Below are 11,344 nucleotides of genomic sequence, written 5' to 3'. Positions count from 1 at the left end.
ACAGCTGAGACCATATCCAACCATCTCAACCATGCCGTATCCCTCCTCCCGCCCAGACGCAGGCCTCACCTTCACACCCACCCGAAGACATGACACCTATCCGGCCATCGATCCCAAGAAGCGCGACTGCCGGGGCAAATTCGTGCTGATAACCGGCGCGGGCAAAGGAATGGGCCGATCAGTAGCTCATTCCTACGCTCAAGCAGGAGCATCCGGCATCGCAGTCACAGCGCGCAACCAATCCGAGGCCGACACGGTATGCGACGAGGTTATTGCCCTGGCGCAGCAAACCGGCCATCCTCAGCCCCAGGTCCTTCCACTACAGGTCGACCTCTGTGACCGCTACAGTGTGCAGAATGCTGCTTCAGTGATCCAAAAGCAATGGGGCCGTCTAGACACCGTCATCAATAACGCGGCGTACCTGGATCCGTTTGTACCACTCGCTGATAGTGATGAATCCGGCTGGTGGCGCACGTGGGAAGTCAACGTGCTGGGACTCTATCGTATCACTAAGGCCCTCCTTCCCCTTCTACTTCAGCAGGAGAATGATGGCGACCGGACTATCGTCAATGTCTCCTCTGTTGGCGCGTTGGCCCTCACGCCAGGTGCTAGTGCCTATCAGGTGTCTAAACTGGCCGTGATGCGGTTGACGGAGTACCTCATGGTCGATTACTTCGATCAGGGTCTCCTGAGCTACTCGGTGCATCCGGCGTCGGTTGCGACGGACTTGGCTTCTCGGATGCCTGCTTCTGTGGTGAAAGGTGAGTTCTTTTTCCTATCTGCTTGTGTAATTTGTGGGACTGAAATTGACGGACGGGTCTTGTAGCTGTGTGTGTCGATACCCCTGAGCTAGCTGGTGATACGATTGTCTGGCTCACGAGTGAGCGTAGAGAATGGCTGGCTGGTCGGTATATTAGCTGCGCTTGGGACATGACGGAGTTGATGGCACGGAAGGATGAGATTGTCGAGAGGGATCTGCTGAAGCTGAAGCTAGCAGTGTAGTGTAGTCTAGTCTAGTCTACACTTCAATCCATCAATTGCACAGCAAAGTGTTTGAATGAATTTGTGACATCCTGGTAATGCCATACAGCTATATAAGTCGAAATCTACATCAACCTCATTCCACCCACTCGGCCTCAATAAACCACATCGCACTATGGGGAGGCTTCCACGCGCCACAGAACCGAAAGCGCGAATCAGCCTCCGCAAAAAGCTGCGCCCAGTCATCAACTTCACGTTCACGCGAGTTCACCGTAACCTGATTAAAGCAGTCCATGGTGCGTATATCACGCTCCTGGATGTAATTCGCCGTCCCCGGTTCCGGCAGAGTTCCATCATTAATAATGACACGGGCACCAGGACGCAGCGCCGGAACCAGAGCCCTCAGCAACTTGACACAATACTTATCCGCAAACCCATGAATGATCCACCGCAGCAGATACGCATCAGCCACCTCCGTCTGCGGCTCGAAGAAGTCATGCACGGTGCGAGTCACCCGGCCCTCGAGATGCGCCGGCAGGGGGCCCATCGCCTCGGGCGTGCGCATCCCCGGAAGATCCTGGACGATGAACCGCATCTGAGGAAACGCGTCAGCCAGCGCGAACGACACAAACCCTTGGTTTCCGCCCATGTCGACTACCGTGGCTGATGGCCCCAGGCGACTGTCCCATGGGTACCCGGTGACGGTCTGGTCGATGGAGAAGCCCTCGCCGTCTCCGTGCGCCTTCATCGCCATGTTATACCTGTGGGCCTTCTCCGGGTTCGCCTGGAGGAAGTCGTACCAGCCGAGAGATTGGTCGAAGGCGAGGTTCACTGCCGTTTCGGTGGACTCTTCGCTGCCCGGCCACTTCTTCATCGCGTCGAGGACCTGTGTGGCTGGGTACCAGAGGTCGCGACACATGTAGCCGACCCAGTTGGCCATGGGCTCGTTGTCCCGTAACAGAAGAGAGGTGCTGGTGTGGGCGACGTACCCCTTTCGCGGCTCGTGGAATAGATGGTTTAGCATGGCGTGGCGGATGAGACGGCGGAGGTTCATCACGCCAATGTGGAAGCCGTTGGCTTCGCGGACTTTTTGGGTGAGGTTGTCAAACGAGATGTCTCCGTTCACGGGGACGAATGAGGCCACGCGTAACTCCCATACGGCTTGGAGGGAGAGGTTGTTCATGAACTGTGTGAAGATCGGGATCAGTTACAGGCCCTTGAAGATTTATTGTAAAAGGAATCTGGAGGTAGTAGATCATACATCCCATGATAGCCATTGAAGACCCTGTTTGGGCCCCAAGGTCAGATCGTACAGCTCCTTGGTCGCCTGCAGCAGCTCCACACGCGCCTCAAAGGCCTCGCCGGCGGATTCGGGAATGGGGAATTCCTGCAGGCCGTCGACATCCCACGATGGGGCGTGCAAACCATGGGATGTCAGGTAGTCGGTCACTACCTTGGTCTTGTCTTGGATCTTCTGGGCGAGAGCTGACAGGTGTGCGACGGAAGCAGACATAGTTGTGAGTGAACTAGAACAACTAAGATGGAGCTGAATGAGATGTCGCGAACGGGCATTATCGTTCATTGACAAGGCATACTAGTAACCTAACTATCCCACTGCTGCAGACCCGAGTGTCCATTCGGGACCCGAGTAACATTGCAGAGCTGCATGACAGTAGGCAGGGCGCCATGTAGAAGGTCCGCTCACACTATCTGGGAACGCTGAATGCTTTATGGCTTATACTGAGCACCAGTAATCTGGCGACGGTGATTACAACTCAGGGAATAGTCAGTCATTGCCATGGCTCGCATCGAGACGGACGTGCTGGTGGTCGGGACAGGTCCCGCTGGAGCCAGTCTCGCCTGCTTTCTCGTGCAGAACGGTGAGGATCATGAACGGTATAATGTAAATCAGTAGAGCTGACAGTCTTCGTAGGCGTCAAGGGCCTCATTATCAGCCAAGCATCGTCCACCGTCAGGACACCCCGGGCTCATTATACAAACAATGCCACTTTCGGTATGTATCGCTATAGCACGACTCCGTCTTTACTCACTAACCCTATCTTCTTAGAATGTCTCCGAGACCTAGGAATCGAACAAGAGTGTCGCAAAAATGCGACTCCCAAGGAACTCTTGATGTACTATCGCATTGCCGAATCCATGGCCGGGGAAGAATATTCGCGCGCTTGCAATTGCGGAACTGATCCGAAGCGATATGTATGCCATACGCTTGATAAAACCTTCATCATTGCAGTTTCTGTTGACAGTAATCTAGGGTGAATTCAAAGAAGCTAGCCCCTGCGAACAGGCCGACCTTCCCCAGTCAATCCTCGAGCCGATTTTACTGCGCGTCGCTACCCAGGGCGGATTCAGGCTACGATGGGATACCAAGTTGGTGGACTTCACGCGAGATGAAGAGTCTGGAAACATTCACTCCATCATCGAGGACTTGGCTACAGGAGAGCACATCACGGTGGTGTCACGATATCTCTGTGGTGCGGACGGCGCACATAGCACCGTGGCGCGGAAGTTGCAACTTCCCTTCAATGACACGCCAGGGGGTGGGCTGGCATTGAATGTGCTATGCGAGGCGGATCTGGTAGGTTAATCCCCCCCCTCTCTCTGTCTGTGGATTTTCAAGGTAGATGTCTAATGCCAGTAGACTCATCTTTTGGTGCACTCCCCCGGTCTGATCCACGTTCTACTGCGATCCGACAAGCCTCAACCCGACTTCTGTGCATTCGGCATCGCACGATTCGTGGAGCCGTTCACCAAATGGGTATTCGTGCTACTAGCAAAACCAGGAGTGAACGAAGTAACGGCCAGCGAGGCAGAAATAGTGGCACATGTCCGCGACTTGATCGGCGATCCCTCTGTGCAAGTCAAGCTGCAGCGCATTTCCCGATGGAAGGTGAATGAGTGTTATGCGGAGCGATACAGCAACGATGATAACGTGTTCTGCTTGGGCGATGCCGTGCATCGACACCCACCCTTCAACGGGCTGGGATCCAACACTTGCATCCAGGACGCCTACAACCTCGCCTGGAAGATAGCCTACGTGCTGCGAGGAAAAGCGGCCCCGTCTTTGCTGGCGTCATTCAACCGCGAACGACAGCCCATCGGGCAGCGCATTGTCAAACGCGCCAATGATACTGGTCGCATGCACGCGAAGCTGTTCGGTATGCTAGGCGTGTCTGAACCAGACGTAACCAAGAAGAAGCAGATTCTGGATCGATTCAGCGAAGACAGCGACCAGGGAGCCATGCTCCGGACTACCTTCCAGCAAATTATCACCGATCTCGACCAGGAGAGACACGGTCTGGGCTGTGAAATGAACCAGCTGTATGAGTCCCACGCTGTTTATACCGCTGACGAGACCGGCCCTGCCCCCGTCTTCACCGGTGTGGACGCAGAACTCCATTACTACGAAAGTACCTTTCCTGGTTCGCGTCTCCCCCATGCATGGCTACGTGCGCCTCAGACCTTTGGGCCTGGCGAGCCGATGATCTCAACGCATGATCTAGCTGGACACGGCAGATTTACTCTCTTCACGGGGCTTGGGGGCAAGTCCGCTTGGCAGGAAGCCGCCGCGGCAGTTGAGGCTGCCCTGCAAGTCCCGATTGCTGTATACAGCATTGGCTGGCGCCAGGATTATGAGGATGTCTTTTTCGCGTGGAGTCAAAAGCGTGGGGTGGGCGAGAAGGGCGCTGTGTTGCTGCGACCTGATCGCACTGTGGCTTGGCGGAGTCAGGGTCTGATTTCGCCTTCATCGGATTGCGTTGGTAAACTCGGGAAGGTGGTGAGTTATGTACTGGGTAGAGAGTGGAATTCTCCGCAATAGATTGGTCATTGTTATTGAGCAGGAACCCAGTGTAGATAATGTGATAGTAGACGTGGCTGTATGCACCATACATATATTCGGAGATATCTGGCGACAATGTAAGACCCTTGCTCTTCTAACGTACGAGTCACACCGGCCTGATTTCTACAGGAAATCGTCAATGTAGCAACAGTAAGAAGAATTACAAGGCCACGATAATAGCAGATCCATCCTTGCCTGTCTCAAGCCAAGTCGGGTCTCCAGCCTCGCGTGGTCGACAATAAGCGTACTCGGGTCCCGCAGCTGACTGGAGAAAGAGATGTAAGCATTTGGTACCTGCCGATCAGGGTTCGCGCCCTCACTTGGAGAAAGTCCAGTGTATACGGCTGAGATGAGATGAAATGGAATAATTACGCGTCAGAAATAATAAGCAACAGACTAACATATATTGAGTAGAGTAACCCCCGGTGCCCGTTAATCTCACTCCAACCATACGAATCATTCTCGAGCTCTCCATCACTCTTTGCCTTTCCATAAAGGTATTTTCTTGCACCATGGGGGGCATTCAATTCACACAATACCTGCTAGCCCTGACCTTGGTCATCTCAGCCGCGTCAAGTGCTGCAGCTCCTGCGAGAAGATCCGCGGCTTCTGGATGGCCCTCGCAGGTGGCTGCATCCGTGCATGACCCTTCCTGGCCGGAATTCATCGAGGAGACTGAGCGCTGGTCTACTTACCCTTCCCCGACATTTGATTCGGTGTTTATTCCCACATCGCCGGAAGAACTGTCCATTGGTGTTTGTGAAATCCAATTTTCCTTGATTCAAAAGCAACATCTAATGATTGATTCAGCTCCAATATCTGTCGAGCACCAACAAGACCTGGCTGGCCAAGAGCGGTGGCCATGGATACTCGGCCACGCTTCAGATTATTCAGAATGCCACCATGATCAATATGCAAAATTTCAATTATTCAACGATGCAGCCAGATCTGACTGTGAAAGTGGGAAGCGGTGCCACGTTCCAAGACATGACAGTCCCGGTAGCCAATGCCGGGCGAGAGATCAGTGAGTCCGCTGTTCCTCTTGAACAACAATGGCTGCTGCTAACCGGTACTTCCAAGCCATCGGATCATGTCCCTGTGTAGGAGCCACGGGTGCCATGCTCGGTGGCGGCGTCGGACGTCTGCAAGGCAAGCACGGCCTGACCAGTGACGCCGTGCGCGCTGTCCGCATGGTTCTGTATAATGGCACCATCGTCGAGGCCTCGGAGGAGGTTAACCCTGACCTCTTTTGGGGCATTCGTGGTGCCGGGCAGAACTTCGGCATTGTCTTCGAGACGACCTACCAGACCTTCAACCAATCCAATGGGGGCATACAGTACAATGCGGATATGACCTTTACTGGCGAGCATCTCGACTCTGTCATTGACGCCATCAATTCCCTTTACCCACTTGATCCATCTCTGGCGCTGGTGATTCTCTATTCAACTAATGCTACTACTCTCGAGGTACAAACCCGTTCCTGTCCCCCTTATCCCTTGATTTCAGCCAAGACATAATTCTCACAACCTGTAGCCCTCAGTAGCCATCAACCTCGTTTACGCCGGCTCAGAAAGCGAAGGCAAGAAATTCACCGCCAAATTCTCCAACTTCAGCACTACACTGCAAGAATCCATGATCCCATGGGTCGACCTCGCCTACAAATCCGCCGGAGGCGCCGTTGCCGCCAAATGCACAAAGGGTCTAAGCCACAACATGCACGACTCCGTCACCGAATCCGTCAACAAGACCGTCTTCCACCAACTCTTCGACTCGTACGGATCATTCATTGCTGCCCATCCGGCTCTAGTCAACAGCACCGTTCTTCTGGAAATCTTCGGTCAGCAAGGAATTGACGCCCTTCCCCAGAACTACTCGGCGTTTCCGCATCGTGGTCGCTTGAATACCCTGATCGCGATCGAAATGGCCTACATAGATAATAGTGTTGCAAGTATCGCTGATGATTGGGCGCGTGGCTGGCGCGATACGCTCTCGTCTCCGGAGGTGGCGGGTTACGATCGCATGGTCCAGTACCAGAATTATGCGCATGGCGATGAGCCGCTTTCGGCCTTGTATGGATATGAACAGTGGAGGCATGAGCGGCTTACGAGGCTGAAGAGGACGTATGATCCCATGGGCCAGTTTAGTGGGTATCATGCTGTGCCGGAGACTTTGGATGGATGGAATTGAGGTAGACTAGAATGGGTTCTGTTTCGTTTCGGTATTGTGAACCAGTAGATATGTTGGAATAGAGGACATCGGGCGCATTTCTTGGAGAGACTAGTTATATTTTCCATTGGGTATAGAGGTTTACTGTAGATGTCTCGTCATAATCATACCCAGACGTTTAGTGATGAGACGATGTACCATCGAGCTATCAGTCACATTGACATTGAAAGGGTAATATCTTGAAATGCAAGGTATATCCCAGCAAGATGTAGACATGTCACCTTCCAAGGTCCGACGGAAACAAATTTATACGTTGGATTGAGTATGACCAATGCAATAAGCTCTAACAACCAAGAAAAAGTTCATCAATAGCAGAAGCTAAGTAAGCAAGCAAAACGTTTTCTATCTATAGAGAGAGCTATGCATCACGCTCAGGCCAATCATCCATATTCATCACATCCTGCCTCTGCTTCCACACATCCACCTGCTGTTGCACATCTACACTAAGCTTCCTTCCTCTAATATGGACGGTATTGACATCTCCATCCGGAACAGGAAACATCCAGCGAGCAAGAAGCGCGTACTTCTCATAGTCGTTTTCCGTCAGGTCGTATAGCTGGCTCTTAGCGAAACGGAGAGATTCTCCATCGAAATATACCTGCAAGATACGGACTTTCGATGGGAATATTGAAGTGATGAGCATCTGCGAAAAACTATACATTAAATGACTGATGCAATAGAAGCTAATGCCACTGGAGCAACTTACCGGGAATATAGTCTGATCTTCATAGCGAACAAACTTCAATCTGCACATCATGTACTTCAACGCACAAATCACCTCACTGCGCATAAGTAGGTCTTCCTCCGGGTCGGTGAACTGCATGATCCGGACCGTGCAGTGTGGCGTGGTGGTTTCAGGGTGTGTCTCGGCCTCATTGACGGTATACCAATGGTATAGAGCTTCGAGGCACTCTCCAACCTCTGTACGACTGTTACCATCTTCGCTGTAGAACCTAAAGCAGGGCACATTAGCGCCTTATTCAAGATAATAAGTTCGAACATGTGTCTCAGTACTTACTTATGCTCAATCCAAATGGGCCAAGGCGGGGTAAAAGAAGCAAGAACGTTGTTCAGATTGTTCTGAACACGGAATGTCTGTGCTCGTCGGCCCGGGTCAAAGTCATATAGCTTTACCTCGTTCCATGGAATAGTCGGGAAATCGTGTGCGGGATATGGCTTGAAGTAGACCTTGTCGCTGGTGCTGAGGTGGTCTCGAAGGTCAAGGTAGGTAATTTCGATGCCGATCCTCCCTCGGAAATCTTCACTCAAGCTAGAGAATGGTAGATTGGTCACTCTCTTTGTCATGGCATTGAGACGTTCCAGGATGGCTTGTTTCTTCTCCAGGCACTTGATCAGGTCTTTCTGGGACATGGGCTGGGCGGTAGGGTCAGCCATGATTGTTGATGATTGTTGATAGGTGTAGCAGTTTTGTGAAGTATTCAGGGACTTTTGGAGCTGGTTTGAAGGTGTTCTATAAGAGCTTTCTCTCAATGAAGGATATGAGGTGGCTTTTGTATAGAAAAGAGGTTGTTACAAGTCCCACTGGCAGAACTTCCTGCGGTGCCGATAGAGAGTGAGATTATATATGATTTTCGGTAGACGAGAGGGAACCGTATAGGAAGTTTGATTGATTAGAATAGGGCCTGGCCTTGAGCGGGGACAACCTCCTCTCCAGGTGGGAGTAGCCAGTCTGAACTAGAAAGAAAGAGCCTTTGGCATCTATGATATAGAGGTTTGCTCTGTGCCATATCCCTATATCGTCAACACCCGGACTGTTTGTAAGATTTTGGGATACATGTCGCGATATTCTTCTGATCAAGAATGATATATGCAGTGTACAGCTCTAGATCCGGGATCGTCCTGTTCGGAGTAATTACTAGTTGCAACATATACCGGGCTCTGATTGCTCCCATATAATTTCAATATGATATTCACAATATAGCTGTATACAACTGGGTGGGAACATGCCTGTCATAATATCATGGAGTAGAAGGAAAGCCAAGATATGTTACACACTAATGTAGAACGTATATGGTATCTTTAGGATGTCTCCATTCTAATAGCTGATGCAGTATCTTCTAGGCTGGACGCACAATCATGAGGGTGGTGGGCATTCAATGACCCCGAAGCTGACTACATTGGGTCATTATCTGGGAGATGTTAAGCATGATTACAGGTGCCTATGCTAGCTGCACATTGCATAGTTTCTGTAGGGTTCTGATCATTTGTGTCTACAGTTGGGGCTTGGCTTGCCAGCCTCGCGCTACTGCGGGTCAGGTTGGCGAAGGGTCTGTTCAGAGACGTACCTACTTCATGCATCTAGATGCAATTTCAGGAGTTTCTTTATGGGTAATTTGAGCTATTGATTACTTATTGGTGGTAGAAGAGAGTGGAGTATGAATGGATGACAGTTTGAGCAGTATAGTTCCAGTGTCTCTCAGACAATCGTAGATTTCAGGAGACAAGGTTCAACCTCTCCAACAAATGTATAGGTTTAGCTACAGCTACTAAATAGTCAGCCACTAATATATGCCTCACTACAGATGATAACCGTATGTCCTCGGTAGCCGTTGAGATACCCTGTAAATCATGATATGTCTGACGCGGGAAAAACATTGTCAATATAACCTTCCTCTTCATCGACAATTAATATTTTCCATGTCTGATAAACTCGCTCCCACTTCCCCCACAAGTAAACAATGTGTCTCGTAACCAACCAAGTACCCCCTCGTGACACTTGATCCGTCAGGAGCAGTGATGATCTCACTTTCAGGTCTAAGAGGATCTTCTGCGTCCTGAAGCCCAAGGCAATATAACCGCCAGCGGTCCCATAGTGACAGGCCATATTTACGAGCTGCGCAGGTGGTAGGTACATTCGTTGTCCGATAGCTTCTCGGGTCCCGGCCCCAAGGATTGATTGGGCCACGATCATCTTCAGCAATGACAGGAGGAACGGGAGGAGCCCAGACTGCATATTCGCAGCGCAATTGAGATGCTTGCGGGAGGCGATCAAGAAAGTAAGACCTGTATGTTTTCCATTCCAGAAGAGATAGTGACGTCGGTATATCGAGTGAAGGAACGTGGCACATGTCTTCCAGACATTCAACTACAGAGTCAAGTATGTATCCATTTTCATACAGGATCCTCGACACCGACTCCGACGGCCACTGCCGCAAGCGATTGATGTCTTTTGTAGACCATTCCAATTTGGAGGTAGCATCAACTAGGTCACAGGCTAACTGGTAATGCCATAGCGATTCATAGACTCGATACTCCTCAACCCACGAAGGAGGGCCTGCGTCACGTATCACAGCTCCGAATTTCTCCAAGAACCGTGGCTGCAACTCTCGGGTCCGGTTCAAGTAAGTCGTTAAACAAGCGCACGCGAGCCGCTGAATGTTGGCCGCGACGATCACGGTGTCCCGCAAAGAACCTCGGGAGATTGACGAAGTTGAATTCAAGGACGTCCTTTTATAGTCCCATTTCTTGAACTTTTTGAAGTTCTTGTCATATGAAGGTTGACGCAGATGCATGCAAATGCGGAATTTGTGATGCAGCCTGTGGTTCATCATAGGGTTATCTTCAAGAATGCATTCGACCAGACGAATGGCTTCTCGATCTGCTTCCAAGGCGGGGCCACCGTCAAAGAGCCAACCCACCCGCTGGGAGACTTTCATGAGGCTTTCGAGGGCAACCCAGTCCGCTGCGTATGTGATGATGAGAGAGACGATCTCGTATGGGAGCCTATCGAATGTATTCATGTTGGCGGTAGTTGACAGTTCTCAAATAGCAGCAAGTCACAAGAGGCAGATCTCCTCTGCTATTTTCAGATGATAGGGAAGCGACACTTGATTATCAGAGTAACGTTCAAACCAGTACCTTTGTGGGACGGATACGCTATTTAACTTTCTTTTTCATTATCTTGGTCGTGTAAAGTTGGAGCAAGCCCAACATTGCTTTTTTTACTTTATCTATGAAATGGGGTATATCCGGTTGATGCGCTTCGTAAAATCTGGCTAGCCCTAATCTAAGGGAAATCAAGACTTTGTACAGCTCTTATTATGTCTTCGAATATCTCATTCATAGTCCATGCTGCTAAAAGGCGTCTGTAGAGACGCTATTAACACTACTCATATACTGGCATCTGCCATTCTTGCACCCTCTGCGTACGTCTATTTTGTGACATGAACCTTGTTTCGATGACTCATGGCTTCTTACTACTTGACAAACTTCCTAGAAGGCTATTTACATATTATATTTCCGGCGCCCTCCTATATA

General features: G+C 50.7%; 3 protein-coding genes across 3 annotated transcripts; 1 reads left to right on the top strand and 2 right to left on the bottom strand.

Moving 5' to 3' along the window:
• Positions 1 to 31: 31 nt before the first annotated feature.
• On the top strand, positions 32 to 7,027 carry ASPBRDRAFT_57943 (uncharacterized protein; the record flags this gene model as incomplete). Its single annotated transcript, XM_067627823.1, has 7 exons — positions 32 to 761; positions 827 to 908; positions 2,858 to 2,861; positions 5,338 to 5,595; positions 5,651 to 5,864; positions 5,921 to 6,270; positions 6,374 to 7,027. 7 exons carry the CDS (start codon positions 32 to 34, stop codon positions 7,025 to 7,027), a joined length of 2,292 nt encoding a protein of 763 aa, XP_067475837.1.
• Positions 7,028 to 7,424: 397 nt separating this feature from the next.
• On the bottom strand, positions 7,425 to 8,461 carry ASPBRDRAFT_57942 (uncharacterized protein; the record flags this gene model as incomplete). Its single annotated transcript, XM_067627822.1, has 3 exons — positions 7,425 to 7,709; positions 7,773 to 8,019; positions 8,085 to 8,461. 3 exons carry the CDS (start codon positions 8,459 to 8,461, stop codon positions 7,425 to 7,427), a joined length of 909 nt encoding a protein of 302 aa, XP_067475836.1.
• Positions 8,462 to 9,702: 1,241 nt separating this feature from the next.
• Positions 9,703 to 10,827, bottom strand: ASPBRDRAFT_57941 (uncharacterized protein; the record flags this gene model as incomplete). The annotated part of the gene is made up of 2 exons (XM_067627821.1): positions 9,703 to 10,090; positions 10,223 to 10,827. The coding sequence occupies 2 exons, from the start codon at positions 10,825 to 10,827 to the stop codon at positions 9,703 to 9,705; spliced, it is 993 nt and encodes a 330-aa protein (XP_067475835.1).
• Between the last annotated feature and the right edge of the window lie 517 nt (positions 10,828 to 11,344).

The sequence above is a fragment of the Aspergillus brasiliensis genome (assembly GCF_001889945.1).
Source record: "Aspergillus brasiliensis CBS 101740 unplaced genomic scaffold ASPBRscaffold_12, whole genome shotgun sequence".
Lineage (NCBI taxonomy): Eukaryota > Fungi > Ascomycota > Eurotiomycetes > Eurotiales > Aspergillaceae > Aspergillus > Aspergillus brasiliensis.
This window is presented reverse-complemented; position numbering and strand designations above follow the sequence as displayed.